The sequence below is a fragment of the Ranitomeya imitator genome, chromosome 1, assembly GCF_032444005.1.
Source record: "Ranitomeya imitator isolate aRanImi1 chromosome 1, aRanImi1.pri, whole genome shotgun sequence".
NCBI lineage: Eukaryota > Metazoa > Chordata > Amphibia > Anura > Dendrobatidae > Ranitomeya > Ranitomeya imitator.
In genome coordinates, this window is record NC_091282.1 from 556,323,803 (window position 1) to 556,351,660 (window position 27,858).

Here is a 27,858-nt window from a genome sequence, read left to right on the forward strand (position 1 = left end):
CCCGTTGTGGCCGTGGCTGCACAGATCCAATGGTTATAGGCGCCTGTGTATTGGCATCTGGCTAGCTGACTCTGTGACGTCGCATCTGGGACGTCCTGTTTGTGACGCGCCGGCGTCCTCTTTGCATGTGGGTTGGCGGGGGGCGTGGCATCTCACTGTGCCGCTGGATCTGCCTGTATCGTGGCTTACGATGCGGCGGTTTCCGGCGGTACTGAGTCTGCGCGCATCCGCGGCTTCCCCTGTGCATGGGGGATGGATGGTTGCGTCACTGTGGGGCGGACCCGGTTGTGTGATCACGTGAGGTGGGCGGGCTGTTGTCATGACGCACAGCTACACCTATCAGGGTGCTTCTGAGTCCTCTGCGGCCAGGTGGCTTGCCGTAGTGAGTCGCAGGGTTGTGATGTAGTCATGGTATATGATATAAGTGTTTGCCTGATTGGTTACCTGGGACTGGCTTGGAAGCATGATGGGGTTTGATAGGCTGGTTGAATTTTGGCGCCCACCGCAGAATTGATCCGGATTGGACAGGAGGATCGCTGCAAGGACTGTTTCATTGGAAATTTGTAGCCGTGACTACGGATATGCCGGAACCTAATTGGCTGGACGGAATATAAACATTGCAGCAATATTATGTTATATGCTTTTGAGATTTGATTTTCTTTGTTTCTAACGCTGCAGATATTGTATGTATCTATTTTAATGTATTATATATAGTTTGATTGATGTTACTTTTTGTATTTGTATATGTAATTAGTGGCTGGTTGGTGATTGGTGCCCTGTGTGGTATCCACACCATTTAAGCCGACACTTTGTACTGTGCTACATGCTTGAAAAAGACCAGGATACTGGTCGAAACGTTGCTTTTACATGGACCAATAAAGTTTCCTTTTTTGATACCACGACACCCGGCTGGAGCGCTGTTCATCTTCCTTTGGACTATCATATCTACACCTGTGTCCTAAACCACCCAAAGGTCTAGGGGATAAGAAAGACAAAACACAGTGCAAAGAAAAAAAAAAGGTCTCAGAAGTTCTCTTATCCCTCTATTGAGATGCATTGATACTTTGGGCCAGCTGTACTGTTAGGACCTGGTGGTTAGGAGCACCCGGAATGACCTGATAGTTAAACCACATACAGGACGAGCTCTGGGATGTGGGAACTCTGCTGACCACAAGCCCTAATCCTATCACACACACTAGAAATAGCCGTGGAGCGCTCCTGACCAGACCTATGCGCCTCGTCACAGCCTAAGAGCTATCTAGCCCTAGAGAAGGAAAATAAAGCCTACCTTGCCTCAGAGAAATTCCCCAAAGGTAAAGGAAGCCCCCCACATATATTGACTGTGAGTAAAGATGAAAGTCACAAACGCAGAAATTAAACTGGGAGGCCAGACTTACTAAATAGACAGAGGATAGGAAAGGTAACTTTGCGATCAGCACAAAAACCTACAAAAGCCCACGCAGAGTGTGCAAAAAAGACCTCCGCACCGACTCACGGTGCGGAGGGGCCACTCTGCATCCCAGAGCTTCCAGCTAGCAAGACAAAATCATGATAACCAGCTGGACAAGAAAACAGTGAACAAATAATGACTATCAGGAACTTAGCTTTAGCAGGAGAAGGCAGGTCACCAAAGAGATCCAGGAGCGAACTGAACAAATGCAAAAACATTGACAGCTGGCATGGAGTAACGATCTGAGAGGAGTTAAATAGAACCGCCAACCAAAGGATAAACCACGTCACCTGTGTAAGGAACCTCAGAAGCCGCAGCTTCACTCATAGCCACCAGAGGAAGCCCATAGACAGAACTCGCCGAAGTACCATTCACGACCACAGGAGGGAGTTCGACAGCAGAATTCACAACAATAAGGTCTCAGCGGTTGGACTTGCAGACCAGTGGCCACCTCCCCAGGCCTTAATGGTAAAACTCGGATCTAGGTGTTTATAACTCCCAAATTCCTATTGGGAGTTGCGGGTGTTATTTCCATTTGCATTTCCCTGTTGAGGCTTGGAGCTGTAGCAGTCTACTATCGTCCTTTTGAAGTTTGGAGGACGTTGGTGTTTCTCTCTGAGTCCTCTCAAGCTAAGTGTTCTCTTGCTTCGTTTGTCTATTCCAGTTGTCTTTAGCGGTAGTGAGGATTGACTGGTGCTCATCCTGTCCTACCAGGTGCAGGGCTTATCACCAGGGTCAGGCAGGGATTAGGTATCCTGCTCGGCGATAGGTGCGGAATCTATATAGGGATGATAGCACAGACAGGGTGCGTTAGATTTGTCTAGGGGTCTCCACTTCCCCTTTCCCTAGTGTTTGGTTCCCCTTCCCTTATCCCTTTGTGTTGCACTTAGTCTGTCTTACACTGTGCGTGACACTACCCTTCTTGTGTAGCATATAGGTTGCATGTAGCTCCCACTTGCAGCAGACTCGGCGCAATTGCAACGTCTGTACCTCGTATATAGCTATGCCCTATTTAAAATCCATGGAATAATTTGTTTTTTGGGGGTGGGGGCAGAAGTTTACAGATTGATGACAAAACTGTAGCTAATACCTTGATTTAAAAACCACTGGGTATATTGAGAAGTTGACCTCATGCAATGAATTACATGTACTAATAAAATAAATGCTTTTGTCATGTTATACCAGACCCTTGCATCATTTATGTGGAATTATTGGCAAGACTGTATTTCTTTAAATCATCCTATCCATCGTTGATTGGCAATCTGTGCCAGCAATGCATTGCCTGGTTTGATCAGTATTCAAATCCTACTTTTATCCCTATATGTGGATTTTTCCAGCCACCTGGAGGTCCCCTGCAAACAACTCTTACAGGATTTAAAAAAGGTAAGTGAATTGCGACGAGAAAGATCTTTAAAAATTAATTTAGTAATGGTTTGTCTTATTAGATTGTTTATTGCTTATTAAAAAAGACCCACCACTGTCATTTTTTTCACCTGGAGTAATTGTCAATGCTCTCCTAATTAATCTTCTGCTCCTGCATCTCTCTGTTCTTCAGATATGGCCACCTCTTCCTTGCAAATAATCTAGTCTTTTCAGGCAAGCTCAAGAAAGTTCCCACTGAGAAGACCACATCCAATTGACTAAAAAGACTAGATTTACATTTAGGGAGGAGGGATCATATCTCAGGAATGGACAATTGGAGGAGCAAAGTAAAAACAATCCCAAATTTAGGAAAGCTGCGGTGTTTACACAAGGTAAAAAAATATATTTATGGCGAACCACAGATCATCTTTAACTCAGGTGGAGAGTAGGCTACCTTATTTCTATTAATGCTTAGTTGAATCAGGTTGTCAACTGAAAAAGTCAAGATGATTCGCTTGATTCAATGAAAGGGGTAGCTTGGTGGTCAGAAAGATGTAGAAGACGTATTCTTGAGCTACTATGGGAAAAGGATGCCCAGATTGGTTAAATTTCATAAATTTCCAGGTGGTTGGTTTTCACGCAACACTTTTTATTGTTGTTTTGTGGCCTAATCTGAATAAGATTCTTATTTTTAAAGTTATTTTTACTTTAGACACGGTAACTTTTTTTGTAACTATGCTCAATAGCCCTATTCATAATTTTTAGGGTTTTGGAGTTGCTTTTTCTTTTTTTCTTGTGGTAATAGTTGCCATTTTAATTGCCCAATTTCTTTAAATGGCGCACATGGTTCATGAATTGTGTACAAGATAGAAAAAAATGCTCTTCATTTTTGTCTTTACCTTCTTTTGCATCTTTTTACAGCTAAAAGTTTCCTTGAATTGGTCGCAAATATCTGGTTTACAAAAACCCTGATTAGCGAGCAGAGAAATAAACAGATGGCTACAATAGACTTCAAAATAGGCCCAACTTTAAAAAAGGATTAGTCGCAAAACAGAAACAACCTTAAATCAGGAAAAATTTGTTAAAAAAATAGGCATAAATACAATAATGAATTAGGCTCAAAATGTTCACACCCTAAAGATCAGCAGAGTTTCTTGATCCTAATGAGTATGTTGTTTTAACTATTTTCTTTCTAGAAGGAACACTGGGTATAACATACCTTTTACTTGTTCTAGGTATCACTGTAATAGAAGTATATCCTGAAAAAGATCTTCTTCTAGTCGGATCTGATGACGGGACCATGATAATTTGGAATATCAAGGACATTGAAGTCATCCACACACTCACTGGCCACTCAGGTAGCTGCATAAACACATTTAAAGGAAACTTGTCCTCTAGATTTTTACCCTTAGGGCTCACTCATATGAGCCAATAACACAGCAATGTGCTATTTAATGTTTTATTGGATAGATTGTTTTAATTGCAGATCTGCAATTATTTTCTGTAGACTGAATCAGCAAAAAAATTGCAGCATGTTGTGAGTGGCTCTGGCATAGGGATCACGTGCACCCAAACAAGTTTATGAGTGCGTGTGAAACATCAGACTGCCCTCAATTGAAATCTGAGTGTAGTCCAATTACTCAGACAATGGAGAAGATGGAGCAATGAAGTTCTCCATCTCCTCTGCACCTGTGATACCATTCTCACATGTAAGAGAACTGTATCACACTAAGGGTACCTTCACACTAAACGATATCGCTAGCGATCCGTGATGTTGCAGCGTCCTGGCTAGCGATATCGTTCAGTTTGACACGCAGCAGCGATCAGAATCCTGCTGTGATGTCGTTGGTCGGGGCTAGAAGGCCAGAACTTTATTTGGTCGCTGGCTCTCCCGCTGACATCGCTGAATCGGCGTGTGTGCCGCGCTTAGTAACCCGATGTTTACCCTGGTTACCATCCTAAAAGTAAAAAAAACAAACGCTTCATACTTACCTTCTGCTGTCTGTCCTCCGGCGCTCTGCTTCTCTGCACTCACTGTGAGCACAGCGGCCGGAAAGCAGAGCGGTGACGTCACCGCTCTGCTTTCCGGCCGCTGTGCTCACAGCCAGTACAGAGAAGCACAGCGCCGGGGACAGACAGCGGAAGGTAAGTATGAAGCGTTTGTTTTTTTTACTTTTAGGATGGTAACCAGGGTAAACATCGGGTTACTAAGCGCGGCCCTGCGCTTAGTAACCCGATGTTTACCCTGGTTACCGGCATCGTTGGTCGCTGGAGAGCTGTCTGTGTGATAGCTCTCCAGTGACCAAACAGCGACGCTGCAGCGATCCGGATCGTTGTCTGGATTGCTGCAGCGTCGTTTAGTGTGAAGGTACCTTAAGATGACACTCAGATTAAACTCTGATCAGAGTTTGAGCATAGTGTCATTAGCATAATCAGCCCGATTCTCTCGCAGAGATATGCGATCCTGTGACCCCAGCCTTAGATTGGGCATGATTACAGCTGAGACATAGTAGATTGCTCCTGAGTGTGGGTATGAGTACACAGCAGAGATGTAGTAGACTGCTTCCGAGTGTTCTCCTCCACTAGACGTACACACTCAAAAACGATGCATGGTAGAGCGCACGTTTGCTCTGCCGGCACCATTATAGCCTATGGCATTGATAGCGCATACATCTGAATCCTGTTTTGCAGGGGGGGGAAGTTCGGATGTATGCCCCGATGGGATCACTAAGTGTGAAAGCACCCTAATGTAAATTTATGTGAATCTATATATAGGTGGTGATATGTTCTGTGCTTGGTGCTATTTTCTACACTGACCATCGTTTCTATAATTTTCTATTCGTTTGACTTGTGCACTCATATCAATGTACCTATTTGATACAAAACATATGTACTGTGTACTTTCTAAAACACAATTTTGTAGTCATCTGGTTTTTATTGTCACTTTGTTTACTATATATGTAATTTCAATAAAGTATAAATTTTAGCCATAAAATTCCTTCTTTCCTTTTTTGGAGAAATCAGAAAATATTAGCTTATTTGTCTTTATAATACTTCTGCCTGAAACCTAGTAATAAATCATGGCATATCTATTTTCTCTTACAGCTGGAATACAATGTGTAAAGGTTTTCGATTTTGGGACTAAAGCTGTTTCTGGCTCTTTAGATCATACATTACTTTTATGGAATCTAATAACTGGTAAAAAGTATTTGTGCATTCAAGAAGATCACACAAACTATGAAAATGCTTATCTACACGTGGATGAGAAGATTGGCATTATTTACTCAGCTACTGGATCTAAGGTGAAATAATTGTCCCAAAGCCAGGCAATTTAGATACAAAGCAAAGAAAGTAATATTGGAATCAGAAGAGTTGTGAAACTAGTGGCAATAATGGATTTCCCTGTCCAGGGTAACAAACATAATGAAATGGTGTTGGCACAGTGCACATTTTGGTGACCGCTGCTATGGAAAGATAATTATCAATGTTGTGTCTGTTTTTTATATTTTTCGTACAAATATGTGAATTAGGCTGGGGTCATACTAGCGTATGGCATTCGATGTGAGAGCATCAGATGTGATATGTTAATGACCCTCGGCTCCTGCTCTGCTGCGACCGGGAGCCGAGTGTCATGCGTCTGTGCTCCGAGCCTCTCCCACAGAGAGAATTGGAGCACAGCTGCGGAGAAGGCGGAGAAACTAATTTCTCCATCTCCTCAATTGCCATCGTCAGCGTATATCACACTGCACTCGGATGATATCTGAGTGATGTGTGTTATGGCTGGCAATCAGGCAACACAGCGTGCAGTAATCAGCGCACATACAGAGATCTGGCAATAACCAAAAACAATAGGACGAGCTCTGAGACGTGGAATCTCTGTAGACTGCAGTACCTGATCTATCCTCACACAACTATAAGCAGCAGTGGATTGCGCCTATCACTACCTATGCAACTCGGCACTGCCTGAGGAGCTGACTAGCCTGAAGATAGAAATACAAGCCTGACTTACCTCAGAGAAATACCCCAAAGGAATAGGCAGCCCCCCACATATAATGACTGTTAGCAAGATGAAAAGACAAACGTAGGAATGAAATAGATTCAGCAAAGTGAGGCCCGATATTCTAGACAGAGCGAGGATAGCAAAGAGAACTATGCAGTCTACAAAAAACCCTAAAACGAAAACCACGCAAAGGGGCAAAAAGACCCACCGTGCCGAACTAACAGCACGGCGGTGCACCCCTTTGCTTCTCAGAGCTTCCAGCAAAAGTTAATAGCAAGCTGGACAGAAAAAACAGAAAACAAACTAGAAGCACTTATCTAGCAGAGCAGCAGGCCCAAGGAAAGATGCAGTAGCTCAGATCCAACACTGGAACATTGACAAGGAGCAAGGAAGACAGACTCAGGTGGAGCTAAATAGCAAGGCAGCCAACGAGCTCACCAAAACACCTGAGGGAGGAAGCCCAGAGACTGCAATACCACTTGTGACCACAGAAGTGAACTCAGCCACAGAATTCACAACAGTACCCCCCCCTTGAGGAGGGGTCACCGAACCCTCACCAGAACCCCCAGGCCGACCAGGATGAGCCACATGAAAGGCACGAACAAGATCTGGGGCATGGACATCAGAGGCAAAAACCCAGGAATTATCTTCCTGAGCATAACCCTTCCATTTGACCAGATACTGGAGTTTCCGTCTAGAGACACGAGAATCCAAAATCTTCTCCACAATATACTCCAATTCCCCCTCCACCAAAACAGGGGCAGGAGGCTCCACAGATGGAACCATAGGTGCCACGTATCTCCTCAACAACGACCTATGGAATACATTATGTATGGAAAAGGAGTCTGGGAGGGTCAGACGAAAAGACACCGGATTGAGAATCTCAGAAATCCTATACGGACCAATAAAACGAGGTTTAAATTTAGGAGAGGAAACCTTCATAGGAATATGACGAGAAGATAACCAAACCAGATCCCCAACACGAAGTCGGGGTCCCACACGGCGTCTGCGATTAGCGAAAAGCTGAGCCTTCTCCTGGGACAAGGTCAAATTGTCCACTACCTGAGTCCAGATCTGCTGCAACCTGTCCACCACAGAATCCACACCAGGACAGTCCGAAGACTCAACCTGTCCTGAAGAGAAACGAGGATGGAACCCAGAATTGCAGAAAAATGGAGAGACCAAGGTAGCCGAGCTGGCCCGATTATTAAGGGCGAACTCAGCCAACGGCAAAAATGACACCCAATCATCCTGGTCAGCGGAAACAAAACATCTCAGATATGTTTCCAAGGTCTGATTGGTTCGTTCGGTCTGGCCATTAGTCTGAGGATGGAAGGCCGAGGAGAAAGATAGGTCAATGCCCATCCTACCACAAAAGGCTCGCCAGAACCTCGAGACAAACTGGGAACCTCTGTCAGAAACAATATTCTCAGGAATGCCATGTAAACGAACCACATGCTGGAAGAACAAAGGCACCAAATCAGAGGAGGAAGGCAATTTAACCAAGGGCACCAGATGGACCATTTTAGAAAAGCGATCACAGACCACCCAAATGACCGACATTTTTTGAGAAACGGGAAGGTCAGAAATGAAATCCATCGAAATATGTGTCCAAGGCCTCTTCGGGACCGGCAAAGGCAAAAGCAACCCACTGGCACGTGAACAGCAGGGCTTAGCCCTAGCACAAATTCCACAGGACTGCACAAAAGCACGCACATCCCGTGACAGAGACGGCCACCAGAAGGATCTAGCAACCAACTCCCTGGTACCAAAGATTCCTGGATGACCGGCCAGCACCGAACAATGAAGTTCAGAGATAACTTTACTAGTCCACCTATCAGGGACGAACAGTTTCTTGGCCGGACAACGATCAGGTTTATTAGCCTGAAATTTCTGCAACACTCTCCGCAAATCAGGGGAGATGGCAGACACAATGACTCCTTCCTTGAGGATACTCGCCGGCTCAGATAACCCCGGAGAGTCGGGCACAAACCTCCTAGACAGAGCATCCGCCTTCACATTTTTAGAGCCCGGAAGGTATGAAATCACAAAATCAAAACGAGCAAAAAATAACGACCAACGGGCCTGTCTAGGATTCAAGCGCTTGGCAGACTCAAGATAAGTAAGGTTCTTATGATCAGTCAAAACCACCACGCGATGCTTAGCACCCTCAAGCCAATGACGCCACTCCTCGAATGCCCACTTCATGGCCAGCAACTCTCGGTTGCCCACATCATAATTACGCTCAGCAGCAGAAAATTTCCTGGAAAAGAAAGCACATGGTTTGAACACTGAGCAACCAGAACCTCTCTGTGACAAAACCGCCCCTGCACCAATCTCAGAAGCATCAACCTCGACCTGGAACGGAAGAGAAACATCAGGTTGACACAACACAGGGGCACAGCAAAAACGACGCTTCAACTCCTGAAAAGCTTCCACGGCAGCAGAAGACCAATTAACCAAATCAGCACCCTTCTTGGTCAAATCGGTCAATGGTCTGGCAATGCTAGAAAAATTACAGATGAAGCGACGATAAAAATTATCAAAGCCCAGGAATTTCTGCAGACTTTTTAGAGATGTCGGCTGAGTCCAATCCTGGATGGCCTGAACCTTAACCGGATCCATCTCGATAGTAGAAGGGGAAAAGATGAACCCCAAAAATGAAACTTTCTGCACACTGAAGAGACACTTTGATCCCTTCACGAACAAGGAATTAGCACGCAGTACCTGGAAAACCATTCTGACTTGCTTCACATGAGACTCCCAATCATCTGAGAAGATCAAAATGTCATCCAAGTAAACAATCAAGAATTTATCCAGATACTCACGGAAAATGTCATGCATAAAAGACTGAAAAACAGATGGAGCATTGGCAAGTCCGAACGGCATCACCAGATACTCAAAATGACCCTCGGGCGTATTAAATGCCGTTTTCCATTCATCTCCCTGCCTGATTCTCACCAGATTATACGCACCACGAAGATCAATCTTAGTAAACCAACTAGCCCCCTTAATCCGAGCAAACAAGTCAGAAATCAATGGCAAGGGATACTGAAACTTAACAGTGATCTTATTAAGAAGGCGGTAATCAATACACGGTCTTAGCGAACCATCCTTCTTGGCTACAAAAAAGAACCCTGCTCCCAATGGTGACGACGATGGGCGAATATGTCCCTTCTCCAGGGACTCCTTCACATAACTGCGCATAGCGGTGTGTTCAGGTACGGACAAATTAAATAAACGACCCTTAGGGAATTTACTACCAGGAATCAAATCGATAGCACAATCACAATTCCTATGCGGAGGTAGGGCATCAGACTTGGACTCTTCAAATACATCCTGAAAGTCCGACAAGAACTCTTGGATGTCAGAAGGAATGGATGACGAAATAGACAAAAATGGAACATCACCATGTACTCCCTGACAACCCCAGCTGGTTACCGACATAGAGTTCCAATCCAATACTGGATTATGGGTTTGTAGCCATGGCAACCCCAACACGACCACATCATGCAAATTATGCAGTACCAGAAAGCGAATAACTTCCTGATGTGCAGGAGCCATGCACATGGTCAGCTGGGCCCAGTACTGAGGCTTATTCTTGGCCAAAGGTGTAGCATCAATTCCTCTCAACGGAATAGGACACCGCAAAGGCTCCAAGAAAAATCCACAACGTTTAGCATAATCCAAATCCATCAGATTCAGGGCAGCGCCTGAATCCACAAACGCCATGACAGAATACGATGACAAAGAGCACATTAAGGTAATGGACAAAAGGAATTTGGACTGTACAATACCAATAACGGCAGAGCTATCGAACCGCCTAGTGCGTTTAGGACAATTAGAAATAGCATGAGTAGAATCACCACAATAGAAACACAGTCTGTTCAGACGTCTGTGTTCTTGCCGTTCTACTTTAGTCATAGTCCTGTCGCACTGCATAGGCTCAGGTTTACTCTCAGACAATACCGCCAGATGGTGCACAGATTTACGCTCGCGCAAGCGACGACCGATCTGAATGGCCAAGGACATAGACTCATTCAAACCAGCAGGCATAGGAAATCCCACCATTACATCCTTAAGAGCTTCAGAGAGACCCTTTCTGAACAAAGCCGCTAGTGCAGATTCATTCCACAGAGTGAGTACTGACCACTTCCTAAATTTCTGACAATATACTTCTACATCATCCTGACCCTGGCATAAAGCCAGCAGATTTTTCTCAGCCTGATCCACTGAATTAGGCTCATCGTAAAGCAATCCCAGCGCCTGGAAAAATGCATCAACATTACTCAATGCAGAATCTCCTGGTGCAAGAGAAAACGCCCAGTCCTGTGGGTCGCCGCGCAAAAAGGAAATAATAATCAAAACCTGTTGAATAGGATTACCAGAAGAATGAGGTTTCAAGGCCAAAAATAGCTTACAATTATTTCTGAAGCTCAGGAACTTAGTTCTGTCACCAAAAAACAAATCAGGAATCGGAATTCTTGGTTCTAGCATCGATTTCTGATCAATAGTATCTTGAATCTTTTGTACATTTACAACGAGATTATCCATTGAGGAGCACAGAGCCTGAATATCCATGTCCACAGCTGTGTCCTGAAGCACTCTAATGTCTAGGGGAAAAAAAAGACTGAAGACAGAGCTAAGAAAAAAAAATGATGTCAGGATTTCTTTTTTCCCTCTATTGGGAATCATTGGTAGGGCTCCTTGTACTGTTATGGCTGGCAATCAGGCAACACAGCGTGCAGTAATCAGCGCACATACAGAGATCTGGCAATAACCAAAAACAATAGGACGAGCTCTGAGACGTGGAATCTCTGTAGACTGCAGTACCTGATCTATCCTCACACAACTATAAGCAGCAGTGGATTGCGCCTATCACTACCTATGCAACTCGGCACTGCCTGAGGAGCTGACTAGCCTGAAGATAGAAATACAAGCCTGACTTACCTCAGAGAAATACCCCAAAGGAATAGGCAGCCCCCCACATATAATGACTGTTAGCAAGATGAAAAGACAAACGTAGGAATGAAATAGATTCAGCAAAGTGAGGCCCGATATTCTAGACAGAGCGAGGATAGCAAAGAGAACTATGCAGTCTACAAAAAACCCTAAAACGAAAACCACGCAAAGGGGCAAAAAGACCCACCGTGCCGAACTAACAGCACGGCGGTGCACCCCTTTGCTTCTCAGAGCTTCCAGCAAAAGTTAATAGCAAGCTGGACAGAAAAAACAGAAAACAAAGTAGAAGCACTTATCTAGCAGAGCAGCAGGCCCAAGGAAAGATGCAGTAGCTCAGATCCAACACTGGAACATTGACAAGGAGCAAGGAAGACAGACTCAGGTGGAGCTAAATAGCAAGGCAGCCAACGAGCTCACCAAAACACCTGAGGGAGGAAGCCCAGAGACTGCAATACCACTTGTGACCACAGAAGTGAACTCAGCCACAGAATTCACAACAGATGTGCATTGTCTCATTCGCATCCATAGACTTATAAGGGTGTGAGTGAGCCGAGACTCGGCCAAGTCTCGGTCCCAATCGCAGCATGCTGCCAATTCGGCATGAGAAAATAATCGCAGATGTGATCTGCCCCATAGATGAATACTGGTCCGAGTGCTGTGCAATGTTTTCTCGCATAGCACTCGTCTGTGTTTTACACTAGTGTGACCCCGGCCTTATAAATAAAAAACAGGAAAATCTAGCACTGACTTTCTGGGCTTCTGACCGATGTCGGGAAGGGGTTCAAAAATTTTCTTCTCTCTATATTCACATACTACTAGCGATCACACAGTGTAGGAAAAAAAAACTTTACTCCGACATACTGTGTGCCGGCGTGATGTGGTTAAGAGGCACAGGCGTGCTCCTCCTTTAGTCGGTTTTCTGCTGCCCTGAGGATGTTTTGAGACCTTTGGTGCCTGGTGGGCTGCATATTACAGCTTCAGGAGATGCATGTGGCTCTCGGGCTGCGTGTTTGAGACCCCTGTGCTACATTGTTGATTGAATGACTAAACTTCAACTTGAAGTTTACTGTACAGTGTCGATATTTTACCAGATGCATTTGCATTCTGTAATTATTTTGACTTCTCTAGAAGTTGCACTATCTCCATTTTATAAAGAAATTCCCCCCACCACCATTATTAACACATAGCTGTATAAAAGAGGCGACTTTCAGGCTAGAATCACGATACTATATACAATACATGCATACTCTCCGCATGCATGTATTTGGGTAACTCTTCACATCTGCAAACACTTCAATGCTACATTGCACAGAGTACACACATACACCAGGGGTAGCTTCAGCCTCCATGAGGTAGGGGGCATCTGAGCTTTTGAAAGAGGCTGATCTTGATTCTATAAACCTATGTAAATGTACCTGGCAGCCGTACAGTACAGGATCTTATTTATTCTTCTTGTAGGTCTATGGATGGAACATAGAATCTGGGGAACTTGTATTATCCCTTACACCTGGTGTTCCTGGGTTCCCATTGCAAGCTGCAGTGTTCACTCCACAAAAGATCCTGATGACAGTAACTGAAGGAGGAACTTTACATCTCTGGGACCATGCAACAGGAGAATTAAGAGGTTCACGACAGTTACCTGGAATTGATGAAGAAACAGCATACCCAGTCTGTAGCTGTATTATTCCAAAATATGGAAAGATGGTGGTCGGATTCAAAGATGGCTCCTTAGCATTGGTAATAAATGATAAATACTTAAGATACTAAACAATTATTTGGATGTCATGCATCTTTCTGAATGTTCTGCATTATTTAGGCATCCTTCAATTAGGTGTGCGCCCATAGCGTAAAGCGCATGATGGCACTAGGCCATGCCTAATTTTAAGACTTTCCTGTAACTGGACTTTTGTTAGAGTCAGTGTTCTCTATCTTTCACAGTCAGTAGTGGGTGATATCTGTGCTTCATCATTGGTTGAAATCCATGTTAAAATGTTTTAACTTTGAATAACATTAAAACAAGCTCAAAATAAATCAGTTATGTTACTAAATCAAAGATCGATGCAGCTAGGGATATGCCTATGATAAATTCTGTCAAAAATGTCTAGTGAGCTGAGCTTCACTGAAAAATGGTGTTTGCCATACAGTATGAGAAACTTTGTGCTAGAGAGATTAGTTTTGTTATGGCTTACCTGGTAGGGTGGATTCGCTAAGCCATAAGTGCGGGTGAGCAGCTTGCATCAGAGGTGTTGATGCAATGGAGTTGGATAGGCCAGACAGCACATGGAACATTGAGTATCAGTAGAGCTGGATATTCTGGGCAGAAAGTGCAACAGCGAAGCTTCATATGCTATACGAGTCTGACTGCAAGAGCAAGATATGCTGATTGACCTTGTAATAGTAAAACCAAGTGTGTAGAAAGCACCTTGGAACAGCAGAGTTGAATAGACAGGCAGGCACCTTGATGCAGCAGATCCAAGTATATGGACAGAACATAGGAACATCAGAGTTGTATAAACAAGCAAGTACTTTTATGCAGTAGAGCAGAGTGTGTAGAAAGAACCTTGAAACAACAGAGTTGTGTAGGCATTCAATTACTCCAGTGCAACAAAGTCAAGCATGTGGACAGCAACTTCAAACAGCTGAGCTGAGAAGGCACACAGGCACCTTAATGTAGCAGAGCTGAGTATGTGGAAAGCACATTGGAATAACAGATCTGAGACGGCAGATAAGAACCTTGATGTTGCAGAGATAGATGTGCAGACAGCATCTTTAAATAGCAGAACTGAGTTAGTCGTTTGACTAAGCTAGACTGCAGACTTTTGGAAGTAGCATGACCTACCTGAATACTCAGTTAGTGGTCTGGGCACCAGGTTACCATGCTAACCCAACATATACTAGAGCTGACGGTGCCGGAGGAAAGGGAAGGAATACACAAACTGGAGCTGGAGCAAATACAGGTAGGTAGAAAGTTCTAGTCCTTCTATATACCAATCTTTGCATTGTAGAGAATATTAGCTGTGGGAGACACTACCATTCCGCATAGTTGAGGTTCTAAACCCAACAGCAGAAGTATGACAGTATGTAAACCAAGCATTGGCCTTTATACCAAGAAATTTAAATGTTCCAGTACTCAGATGTCATAATGGTAATTATATATGTTCTTAATCCCTAGATTTCTTCAGGAGGCGGTATTTCAACTGAGAAGATGCCCAGTGCACTGACCTTTGTGGTAGTGGGTGATGATGAGTCAATATTTGCTGTTGGTAAGCAGAGCTGCCATAGTTCCAACAGTCTGAATTTTGACATGTGCAGGCTGACATTACTAACCTCATTTATGGGAGATCAATACAGGTATAAGAATTAAGCATTGGCCAGAGCAATTAACCAAGGTTCTGTTATATTCGAAAATACCCCCCCAAAAAAATGTTACCTTACCTAAGGCTCTATATATCTCCCTAATAAGTGTCTTTGAAAAACACTTATTTTACTATGGCATTTCTCAACCTGAGATAACATTATCTACATATCTATTTTACTAGGATTCGGAAAACAAGTGCAGGTATTCAGAGCTGATTCTAACACATTAAGGAGAAAGCTAGATTCTTGTCTAGAACATGAAGATCTGGTGAAAACTGCTGCCATCCACAGTGAGAAGAATCTTATATTAACAGGTTCACAGGATGAAACCATAAGAGTTAGTAAGACAGAACTTTATGTATTCCATTATCATAATCTATGCTGTAAATGGTCGCTCAGGACTGTATGTATGGGGTGAGGTTTCTAAGACACTTTATAGATAAAAGTCCAAAGTTTAGCTTTATTCGGTTCAAAAGAGCATAACATTTTATGCAGATGCTTTTAGAGGAAAAGGATAAGGGATAAAATAACTTCTAATGTTGGATCCAGCTAACCATAAAGCACAAACATCACAGCATTTATGGGTCAGATGTCACATACCAGTTCTATTTGGCTATCATAGCTCTGACACTGTCTATGACAATTGCAAGCCCAAGTAATGAACTCAGTAGTAATTCCCTGAGTGGGCTGAGGTCTATATAGAAAGCCTGGAATAGGTTATGGCAGGACTACTCCAACCTTTCCATCTTTCTTTAGCATTCACATTGTAAAATAGATGGAAAGTAGATTTGTAAAGTGAGCTTTCATTTTCACTACTTTTAGGTCTGGAACCTGTCGAAGAGAGGTACTCTGATCGACTGCTTTTATGGGATGGGAGTACCAGTCACTGGCCTGGCCTTGAAAGGAAGAACATTGGTCTCTTCTTCCAACCAAGCCTACTACCTCAAGCTGTGGAATCTGGATTATGATGAAAAGCACAAGACATTGCCCCCTTTTCAAGACCGTAGTGGTTGTGTCACTCTATCAAATTCAGGGGAAAGAGTATATTTTCCTAAAACTGGTGACAAGCACAAAATTGTTGTCTGGGATGCAGTTCAAGGTAAAATATGGCAGCAGTGCCAGATGCAGCTAATGCATTAGTTACGTTCCTTGTAGTAGTGTCAGTTATACTGTATGGACAAAACTATCTATTACACCTATGGGAGCTTTTATCACACCCCATTAGAAAAGCATAAGCATTAGTAAGGAGTTGGTTCCACATTTGGAGCTAATATTCTGGTAATATTTTTCACAAAATTCTAGAGTGTTTATCACCAAGACTTTTGTCTTAGCATAAGTTTATACCCATAAATGGGAAAAACATTTCTAATGGCATAGAATATTTCACAAAACCTAGGTATAGCGTATAACCCAGTAAATAAAAACTGAAAATTAAAATTGTATAACATGTTGAATTTTTATTGAATCACCAACATAATAAAAACTACAAAATCAGGAAAAAGGTGCTGAAATAGGGGACATGGGCACAATTATCAGCTTTAGCAAATACAGGTAAATGCTACAAAATTAAATTCATATAGCAGAGCAACAATGTGGTATAGTTCATAGCTCATGAGATCATTTCAAGCACATAATATAGACTTATTTATTAGATTTGTTTAACAACCATTTTAGTGAAATATTCTCTGCAGCAAATCCTCCCATCTATGCTTATAGAGTAGCTGCTAAATTAAATACTTTCAGTATATAGAATTCATATATTTGCCAGAAGATGATAAAATGAGTAAATTCATGTGTTCCAAGATAATATATGCCCAATTCCTTAAAGCCAATTTGGAAATATAAAGTCAGTGCAATATATAAATGATAAAGACAGAATTATTATTCAAATCACTCTCCATGGACACATAGAGTAACCATTCTATTATAAAGAGTTCCCAAAACTGTTCCCACAAACTTGGAAGAATACAATTGTCCAAAATGTCTTGCTATGCTGAACAGGGATGAGCAATTGCTAAACCACATGGATTACTCGAGCCGAGCAATTACTAATGCTAAGATGCACATTTCGAGTAACGAGTATAATGGGAGTCAATGGTAACTCCGAGCATTTTTCCAGCAGACCCTACACGGAGGTCTGCGAGGCAGTGAATATGTTGAAATGGATAGAAAAAGTGCTACATTGAAGGAGAACAGCATGAGTGAAGACCTCTGGAAGCATCTCTGACTTCCAGATTGCTGCTGAGAACAATGATGTCTCACTTATACTCTACTTTAAGGACTGACAATAAAAGATTGAAAATGGACAAGAAATTGGAGTTTACAGGAAAAAAAATGTTAATAAACATTCTTTCCTGTTTTCAATGTTTTATTTATTAAGAATCATAAGATGGTTGACATCAGCAAACAAAGAATCAATTAGGGTAAACTCGAAAAACAGAAGAAGCATAGAAATGTCACTTTTTTAAAGGCCATTGAAGTCTCAAAGGAACAAATGACATCTAGTAAAGTACCTAAAATGCCTCCCCTACTCCCCTGCACTCACTGCCCGGCGCCCGCTCCATAATCCCCTCCACTCACCGCTCACACAGGGTTAATAGCAGCGGTAACCGCCCGCGGTGTAACGTGCTCCGTTACTGCTGCTATTAACCCTGTGTGTCCCCAACTATTTACTATTGATGCTGCCTATGCAGCATCAATAGTAAAAATATGTCATGTTCAAAATAATAAAAAAATAAAAATAAACCTGCTATACTCACCCTCCGCCACCTTTCTCACTCCTCTCCACGCTCCCGGGACTGCTCCATTGCAAGCGGCAGCTTCTGCTCCCGTCCCAGGGCTGCCGTGGGACAAGGACCTGCCGTGACATCACGGTCGGTCATGTGACCGTGACGTCATTATAGGTCCTGCTCACTCCAGCCCTGGGACGGGACCGCAAGCTGCCGCTTGCAATGGAGCGGTCCCGGGAGCATGGAGAGGAGCGAGAAAGGCAGCGGATGGTGAGTATAGCAGGAATCTCCTGTTCAGGCGTCTGACTCCCATGAGGCCATGGAGGTTTCTCGAGCGGGACCTAAGTCTTGGACCACTCGAGTACCCGTGGTTTGTAAAAATTGCCAACAACTAGGACATTACGCCAATAAATGTCCACGGCGGTCGGGAAACAATCGCGTCTAGTAACCATTGGAGGAGGTTCACTAGACACAGCGGCGTTTTCCTCCAAGCTGTCCTTCAAAGGAACAATCATGTTAGGCTCATCCTCTCTAACAGTGGAATTTTATGTGGATTCTGGAGCAGAAGGGAATTTCATGCCCTATGCTTTTGCTCTACACCATGCAATACCTCTGGTGATGCTCGCCAATCCGGTAACTGTTAAGGTACCGTCACACATAGCGACGCTGCAGCGATACCGACAACGATCCGGATCGCTGCAGCGTCGCTGTATGGTCGCTGGAGAGCTGTCACACAGACAGCTCTCCAGCGACCAACAATCCCGAGGTCCCCAGTAACCAGGGTAAACATCGGGTAACTAAGCGCAGGGCCGCGCTTAGTAACCCGATGTTTACCCTGGTTACCATCCTAAAAAGTAAAAAAACAAACGCTACATACTTACCTTCCGCTGTCTGTCCTCGGCGCTCTGCTTCTCTGGTCTGGCTGTGAGCGCCGGGCAGCCAGAAAGCAGAGCGGTGACGTCACCGCTCTGCTTTCCGGCTGACCGACGCTCACAGCCAGTGCAGGAGGAGTGCAGAGCACAGCGCTGGAGGACAGACGGCTGTAGGTAAGTATGTAGTGTTTGTTTTTTTACTTTTAGGATGGTAACCAGGGTAAACATCGGGTTACTAAGCGCGGCCCTGCGCTTAGTAACCCGATGTTTACCCTGGTTACCAGCGAAGACATCGCTGAATCAGTGTCACACACACCGATTCAGCGATGTCTACGGGGAGTCCAGCGACGAAATAAAGTTCTGGACTTTCTTCCCCGACCAGCGACAGCACAGCAGGGGCCTGATCGCTGCTGCCTGTCACACTGGACGATATCGCTAGCGAGGACGCTGCAACGTCACGGATCGCTAGCGATATCGTCTAGTGTGACAGTACCTTTAGAGTAGTGAATGGGTCGACACTTCCTTCACAAGTAACACACTAGACTGTCCCTTTCACATTATCCATGTCCCCTTCCCACCAGGAGATTATTTCCCTTCTTGTCCTTCCCGAGGGAATGGACGAGATTCTGCTGGGAATACCCTGGCTCCGTTTCCACTCTCCACATATTAAGTGGACCTCTGGGAGGATATTGGGTTGGAGTGAATCATGTAAAGGCAGATGTGTGAGAGAGTGCGTTCAGGTTTCCACCACCGAGATACCCGCAGATCTTTCTTCTCTTCCCAAATGCTATTGGTCCTATGTGGACATCTTCTCCAAAAAGGCTGCGGAGACCCTTTTCCTCACCGCCCCTATGACTGTCCTATTGATCTCTTGCCTAGAGGAGAACCTCCTCGGGGACGAGTCTATCCCCTCTCTCTCCCGGAAACGGAGGCTATGCCCCAATACATCCAGGAGAATTTGGCAAGAGGGTTCATTAGGAAATCAGTGTCACCTGCAGGGGCGGGGTTCTTCTTCGTTCAGAAGAAGAACGGAGAATTATGTCCTTGCATAGATTACAGGGGTCTTAACGCCATCGCCGTTAAGAATAAGTACCCGCTGCCCCTGATTTCTGAGCTCTTTGATAGGCTACAGGGGGCAAGAGAATTTACCAAATTAGATCTGTGGGGTGCTTATAACCTGATTCGCATCCATGAGGGGGACGAATGAAAGACGGCGTTTAATACCAGGGATGGGCACTATGAGTATCTGGTGATGCCCTTTGGGCTCTGTAATGCCCCAGCCGTTTTCCAAGACTTTGTCAATGATATCTTCCAGGATATGCTCTCCACCTCGGTCGTAGTCTATCTGGATGATATTCTCATCTTCTCTCCAGATATTGACTCCCAGCGGAGAGATGTTGGCAGAGTCTTTGACCTCTTATGGGCAAATTCCCTCTATGCAAAGTTGGAGAAGTGTATGTTTGAGCTGGAGTCTTTAACGTTTCCTGGGCTATATCATCTCCGCCCAGGGATTGGCTATGGATCCTGCCAAACTACAGGCTGTGATGGACTGGCAAGAACCCCATTCTCTTAAAGCGGTGCAGTGCTTTATGGGGTTCATTAATTACTATCGCCAGTTCATTCCCACTTCTCAACTTTGGTAGCTCCCTTGGTAGCCCTCACCAAGAAAGGAGCAAATTCCAAATTGTGGTCTGAAGAGGTCTCCAGGGCCTTTTCTTCTATTAAGTCACACTTCACTAGCGCTCCCATCCTATATCGTCTCGATGTTGATAAGCCGTTTATAATGAAGGTGGATGCCTCATCTGTTGGTGCAGGAGCAATCCTCTTCCAAAAGGATGCTCATGGTCGGAAGCATCCTTGCTTCTTCTTCTCCAAGACCTTCACACCAGCGGAGAGGAATTATTCCATCCGGGACAGGGAGTTGTTAGCAATGAAGTTGGCTTTCTCGGAGTGGAGACATCTTTTGGAGGGGGCTCGTTATCCCTTTCAAGTCTTCACGGACCACAAAAATTTGGTATATTTACAAACAGCCCAGCGGCTAAATTCTCGTCAGGCCAGATGGTCCTTGTTCTTCTTCTGGTTCCACTTTACCCTCCATTATCTCGCTGGGTAGAAGAACATTCGTGCTGACACCCTCTCTTGCTCCATTGTGTCAACTGAAGAGGAGGAAGGGGAGCCTCGGCTTATTGTCCCTTCTGAGAGCCTGAGAACCGTAGCTCCGGTTTCGCTAGAGTCTGTGCCTCTGGGCAAGACTTTTGTACCCATTAATTTGTGACCAGAGGTTCTCTCTTGGGCTCATTCGTCCAGGGTGGGTGGAAACTTTGGGACAAAGAGGACATCTGAGCTGCTGGCGAGGACGTGCCGGTGGCCACATATGGTCCGTGACGTCAGAGATTATATTCGGGCGTGTGTCTCCTGCGCCAAAAATAAATCTCCCCGACAACGGCCAGCTGGGTTACTCTATTCCTTGCCGGTGGCAGACAGGCCCTGGGAGATGGTCGGGATGGACTTTGTGGTGGGTTTGCCCAAGTCTCGTGGCTGTACCATCATTTGGGTTATCACCGGTCATTTTTCTAAAATGGGGCATTTGTTGCCGCTTCCACAGCTAACTTCTGCACGGACCTTGGCAGCGTTGTTCATAAAACACATCTTTCGCCTACACTCTATGCCGGACAAAATTGTCAGTGACCGGGGTCCCCAGTTTGCATCTCCGTTCTGGAGAGAGCTTTGTAGTCTTCTCAGCATTTAGTTATTATTATTATTATTATTTATTTATATAGCACCATTGATTCCATGGTGCTGTACATGAGAAGGGGTTACATACAAGTTACAAATATCACATACAGTAAACAAACTAACAATGACGGACTGATACAGAGGGGCGAGGACCCTGCCCTTGCGGGCTTACATTCTACAGGATTATGGGGAAGGAGACAGTAGGTTGAGGGTTGCAGGAGCTCCGGAGTTGGTGAGGCGGTAGTTGAATCTCTCTTCCGCATATCATCCCAAGACGAATGGGTTGGTAGAGAGGGCCAACCAGACCTTGGTCACATATCTGCGACATTTTGTCTCAGCCTGGCAGGATTACTGGGCATCCTTGCTATCGTGGGCGGAGTTTGCACTGAACAATGCCGTAGCTGACTCCACTGGACAAACCCCATTCCTCCTTAACTATGGTCAGCATCCACGGGTACCTGTGCCTATGTCCGTGTCTTCCGCCGACTCCAGGGTGGCAGACTGGGCTGTGGAGGCATGGGATATTTGGGACGCACTCAGGATGCCACCTTTGCTCCCGGCGACTTAGTGTGGCTCTCCACCCGTAACATCAGGCTGCGAGTTGAGTCCACTAAGCTTGCACCTCGCTACTTGGACCCTTTCAAGGTCCTTGAACAGGTTAACCCAGTGGTTTACCGTCTGGCCCTTCCACCATGCCTGGGTATCACCAACACCTTTCATGTGTCCCTCTTGAAGCCCGTATACATGTCCCGGTTTTCCGAGTCATCTGCCGGGACATCGGGTTCGTCTACGAACGATTACGTGGTGAACGCTATTTTGGGGTGCAAGGTGGTACGGGTCAAAACATTTTATTTGGTGGACTGGAAGGGTTATGGTCCTGAGGTCAGGTCCTGGTAGCCTGCTGAGTATATTCAGGCTCCGCAGCTCATTGCTGCCTTCGAGCGTAGCGAGGTCCAAGGAGGGGGATAATGTTAGGGGTCGAGTTCCCGCCTCTGCACAGGGGGAATCTCGGGCCATCTCCGCTGCGGTGTCCCATTCTTCTCCTGCCACAGTGGAGCCAGCTCAGTGGAGACGTCAGTCCCAGCGTCTTGCTCAGTCTCACTCTGTGCAAAGGGTTACTGCTGCTTTTCCAGCTTCTGCCATTGAAGCCAGTGCTGGGCAGCGGCGAGCAGACGCTTTTGGGACTAAGTTCTTCTTTTCCCCTTCTAAGCATGCCCGGGGTAAGATCTCTCATTGGAGATCGAGTGTCACATGCTTAGATACTGCAGCAAAACTTATTTGTTCTCCAGGAAGGTCCTGAAGTTGCTCAGGCTCTGTGGCAGCCTCTCATTGGTCCTTCTAGGAAGATCCTGTAATTGCTGCAGCTATAAAAGGTTTGCATGGCCGCACGGCCATGCGCTAGTATCAAATCTAAGTGATGTTCTTTGCGCCAGTGTGGTTACGTGTGTATGTGTTCAGAGACCCGGCTGAAATAAGCCCCTAGAATACCGGCACCTCCGGTGAGGAGATCGTGTATGGATTCAGGGCCCCGGCTGAAATAAGCCCCTAGAATACCGGCTCCTCCAGTGAGGAGATTGTATGATTGCATAACCACAAACTGCTATCTGCTCAGCAGTTGCTGTGTACTCCTGTGAGTTAAACAGGACACAGTGCCTTCTTTAGGCGACTCTGTGAAGTAACAGAGTTTGCTTCTACCGCCACATAGGGCCGCCATTTGCCAGCAGCAGGTTCTCTCCTGCACGGTGGACCCCGGGCTGCGAACCAAATAACATCTCTCTATTTACTCGGTGCATTCCGCCAGCCCTAACAAGGGTTGAGTGAAGATGGAAGGGAAATAGGTCCGCTGGTGCATCGGTCATGTCCGAAATCAAGGTGCGGAATCCGGCACACATAAGGATATAAATCTATCCGAGTTCCTAAAAGTTACCCAGGAGATCTAGGCACGTGTAAAGGAGGAACAATTATGTGTGGAAAGTGCTGCTAGTTCTTCAGTATAATACAGTTGGTCAATCTTAAGGAATAGCTGATTTTCACTTGGAATGTTAGACGTGTGCCATAAAGTGGGTACTGGAAGCTTACCAGCTGTCAGAATGAAGGAGGCCAATCTAGATATAAGTTTGTTATTTGGGACCGTCAGAAGATTTAGGAAAACGTGTTCCGGTGTTAGTTTTATATGAAAACGTATCACTTGATCTAAAGTTTGAAATACGATTTTCCCAAATTTTTGTATAATGGGACAGAACCACCAAATATGAAAGTATGAACCTCTGTCTTTTTCACATCTCCAGCATATATCAGGTGTTGTAGGGAACCACTTATGCAGCAGAAGAGGAGTTGTGTACCAGTGGGTTATTATTTTGTAACTATTTCCTTGAGCTCTCACACATTGTGAAGGGCTGTATGTAGATTTGTAAATTAGGTTAATTTGAGAATTAGTAAAAGATTGGCACAATACTTTTTCCCATTTCAGCAGAAAACTCTTTCCAGGGAAATATCTTTTAAGAGTAGCACATTATAGAGGGCGGAAAGCACCTTTTCGGTACTCTTGTTTGAGAGCACAAGGTTTCAAAGGCGGTTAACGGCCGCCTTAAACATTCTTTCCTGTTTAATGACATTTATATAAGGCAAAATTAAAAAACAAGATACAAAACAATAATTTAAGTAAACCAAAACTTTAATTTTTATTATAAAATTGGACATTTCAGTGTAATTTATGAAGGAAGCAAAAACTGACAAACATTTGATAGAATAGTGATTCAGATACACTCTATACTAAACATAAAGAAGGGCCTCATACACATTCTGTTCAAATTGTCATGTAGTGGTACTCCTAGACTCATAAAGGCTATGCACTAAATGCAAATAAAAGTAAATATAGATGGTGGCGCAAAATGTAAGAAAAAAGGGGAAGAGAAAGGCTATCAATCCTTGCTGCAATACCAAACCAACCTCCACACTGGGTTGATGGGAAAATAAATAGTACAAAACAATGATGCACCTAAGTGCAAACAGGTGTGCGCTTGATAATAGCCTCTAAAATATCAATAACCCCAATAGGAAATGAGAATAGGACGTAATTTCTCTATATGTATACCACAATGGTAGTAATAGACATCCGTAGTAAGTAGATGGAATTACAACATCGATGTTCCTACCTTCAAACGAGGAACTGTAAAGGATAAGAAGTCCGTGCTGAATAAAATCCTTCTCGTGCTGCCGCTGTATTTGCAGGAGGTTCCAGGTGCAGAGCGCCGTAATAGAGTCCACATAGGTGGCTACCCCGGCCGGTAGCAGCCACCTAAAACAAGCCTTCGGGTTGGAGCGGGGTCCCGGAACAACAGACGCCGCACAGTGCAGGAGCGGTGAGTCTAGGTGAACCGAAGGACCTGTGTGACGTGCGCAGTCACGTGACCGTTACCAGAGCCCGAGAGTGAGTACGGAACGATGTGAGGGTCAATCTACCAACGCGTTTCTGAGACTGCTGTCTCCTTCTTCAGGATTAACCCTTACCACGTACTCTTCCTCTTTATATAGTTTCTCCTAGCAGAGTCCCATTATTGGAATCCAAAAAGTTCAGAGCCGATATTCAAGCCTCTAGGTGCAATCGTGTCTAGAACAAAGATCCACTTTGTTTCGGCTCTGGACATAGCTTTGATGTAATCGCCACCTCTCCAGTGGCGTACTACTTTTGCTATACCTGTCACTTTCATCTGATGTATCCTCCCTTCATGTTGTTCTACAAAATGCTGAGACAGTGGGTGACCCATAAATTTATTTTTGATATTACGGATATGTTCCCCTATTCTGGTTTTCAACGGTCGTTTTGTCCTGCCCACATATAATTTTCCACACGGACATTCTATTATGTATATTACACCGGAGGTAGTGCATGTCACAAAGTCCTTAATTGGGAATGTTCTGTCCCCTTTTCTGATGTTTGTGCATTTCTGTATAATGGTTTGATTGCATATATTACATTTGTGACACGGAAAAAATCCTTTCAATTTAGTGTGGAAAATGGAGGACTGTATGAAAGACGGTTTATTTTGAATAGTTGGTGCAATCAAATTCCCCAAATTTTGGGACTTTTTGTATATAAACCGGGGTTTTTCCGTAATAACGTCTCCCAAAATCTTGTCATTTTTTAAAATGTGCCAATGTTTCCTAACAATTTTACGTAAAATATTGGAGTTAGTATTATATTTAGTAATTATAGGAACGCAATCTATATTTTCCGTAATTTCTTTGGGGGCAGGATGAATAAGTTCCTGTCTTGTTCTGGAAAGGGCCATATCTCTCGACTTCTCCAGCATGTTCATATCATACCCTTTCTCCAAGAATTTATTTGTTAATTTAGATGCCTCCATATTGAAATCCTGGGATCTCGAACAATTGCGATGAATCCTAATGTACTGGCTTTTGGGAATATTAAGAAGCCAATTTGGCAAATGACAACTGTCCAGCGGGATGTAACTGTTTGTGTCCGTTGGTTTACTGAAAGTGCATGTTTGGATTTTATGATCCTCAATAAAAATTCTTAGGTCTAAAAAATGAATATTTGTGGTACTGGTGGTGGAGGTAAAATTTAAAAAATGTGAATTTTTATTAATATCCTTTAAAAACTGATTAAGAGAATCCCACCCACCAGACCAAATAAAAATGACATCATCTATAAAACGCCGCCAGAGGACCAGGTTCGCGCGCAGACAACCCCCCGGGTAGATGAAAGACTCCTCCCAGCTACCCACATAGAGGTTTGCATAACTGGGCGCGAACCTGGTCCCCATAGCGGTACCCCACTGCTGGGAGTAGTAGTCCTCCTCATACAGGAAGTAATTATGGGATAAAATAAAGTGCATAAGTTCCCCCAAAAATTCAATTTGTGTAGGAGGAACCTGAGAGAACCTATTTAAAAAATGCATAGCGGCCTCGCAACCTGTCTTTAATAAGATGTGAGGGTAAAAGTGGTACAATAGGTTGTATCCATAAAGATACTGCCAATCCACCCGGTAGACCCATTGTCTCGGGCATCAATTGTCTTACAGCAAATATGTCCAAATTAGTTGACTCTCATCTACAACCTATTGTACCACTTTTACCCTCACATCTTAAAGATAGTGCACATATTTTAAATCTTTTACAACAAGTGGAATGGAAAGAGGATTTTATTTTGGGTACTTTGGACATTACCTCTCTCTATACTGTAATAGACCATAAAACAGGTTGCGAGGCCGCTATGCATTTTTTAAATAGGTTCTCTCAGGTTCCTCCTACACAAATTGAATTTTTGGGGAACTTATGCACTTTATTTTATCCCATAATTACTTCCTGTATGAGGAGGACTACTACTCCCAGCAGTGGGGTACCGCTATGGGGACCAGGTTCGCGCCCAGTTATGCAAAGCTCTATGTGGGTAGCTGGGAGGAGTCTTTCATCTACCCGGGGGGTTGTCTGCGCACAAACCTGGTCCTCTGGCGGCGTTTTATAGATGATGCCATTTTTATTTGGTCGGGTGGGTGGGATTCTCTTAATCAGTTTTTAAAGGATATTAATAAAAATTCACATTTTTTAAATTTTACCTCCACCACCAGTACCACAAATATTCATTTTTTAGACCTAAGAATTTTTATTGAGGATCATAAAATCCAAACATGCACTTTCAGGAAACCAACGGACACAAACAGTTACATCCCGCTGGACAGTTGTCATTTGCCAAATTGGCTTCTTAATATTCCCAAAAGCCAGTACATTAGGATTCATTGCAATTGTTCGAGATCCCAGGATTTCAATATGGAGGCATCTAAATTAACAAATAAATTCTTGGAGAAAGGGTATGATATGAACATGCTGGAGAAGTCGAGAGATATGGCCCTTTCCAGAACAAGACAGGAACTTATTCATCCTGCCCCCAAAGAAATTACGGAAAATATAGATTGCGTTCCTATAATTACTAAATATAATACTAACTCCAATATTTTACGTAAAATTGTTAGGAAACATTGGCACATTTTAAAAAATTACAAGATTTTGGGAGACGTTATTACGGAAAAACCCCGGTTTATATACAAAAAGTCCCAAAATTTGGGGAATTTGATTGCACCAACTATTCAAAATAAACCGTCTTTCATACAGTCCTCCATTTTCCACACTAAATTGAAAGGATTTTTTCCGTGTCACAAATGTAATATATGCAATCAAACCATTATACAGAAATGCACAAACATCAGAAAAGGGGACAGAACATTCCCAATTAAGGACTTTGTGACATGCTCTACCTCCGGAGTAATATACATAATAGAATGTCCGTGTGGAAAATTATATGTGGGCAGGACAAAACGACCGTTGAAAACCAGAATAGGGGAACATATCCGTAATATCAAAAATAAATTT

General features: G+C 44.0%; 1 protein-coding gene across 1 annotated transcript in view; it reads left to right on the plus strand.

Moving 5' to 3' along the window:
• Window positions 1–27,858, plus strand: part of NWD1 (NACHT and WD repeat domain containing 1) — a 247,992-nt gene that overhangs the window by 168,263 nt on the left and 51,871 nt on the right. The window contains exons 13-19 of the mRNA XM_069767760.1: window positions 2,636–2,833; window positions 4,048–4,170; window positions 5,918–6,114; window positions 13,233–13,511; window positions 14,947–15,037; window positions 15,314–15,468; window positions 15,954–16,230. Of these exons, the coding sequence (XP_069623861.1) occupies window positions 2,636–2,833; window positions 4,048–4,170; window positions 5,918–6,114; window positions 13,233–13,511; window positions 14,947–15,037; window positions 15,314–15,468; window positions 15,954–16,230 (1,320 nt within the window). The remainder of the gene's footprint in view (window positions 1–2,635; window positions 2,834–4,047; window positions 4,171–5,917; window positions 6,115–13,232; window positions 13,512–14,946; window positions 15,038–15,313; window positions 15,469–15,953; window positions 16,231–27,858) is intronic.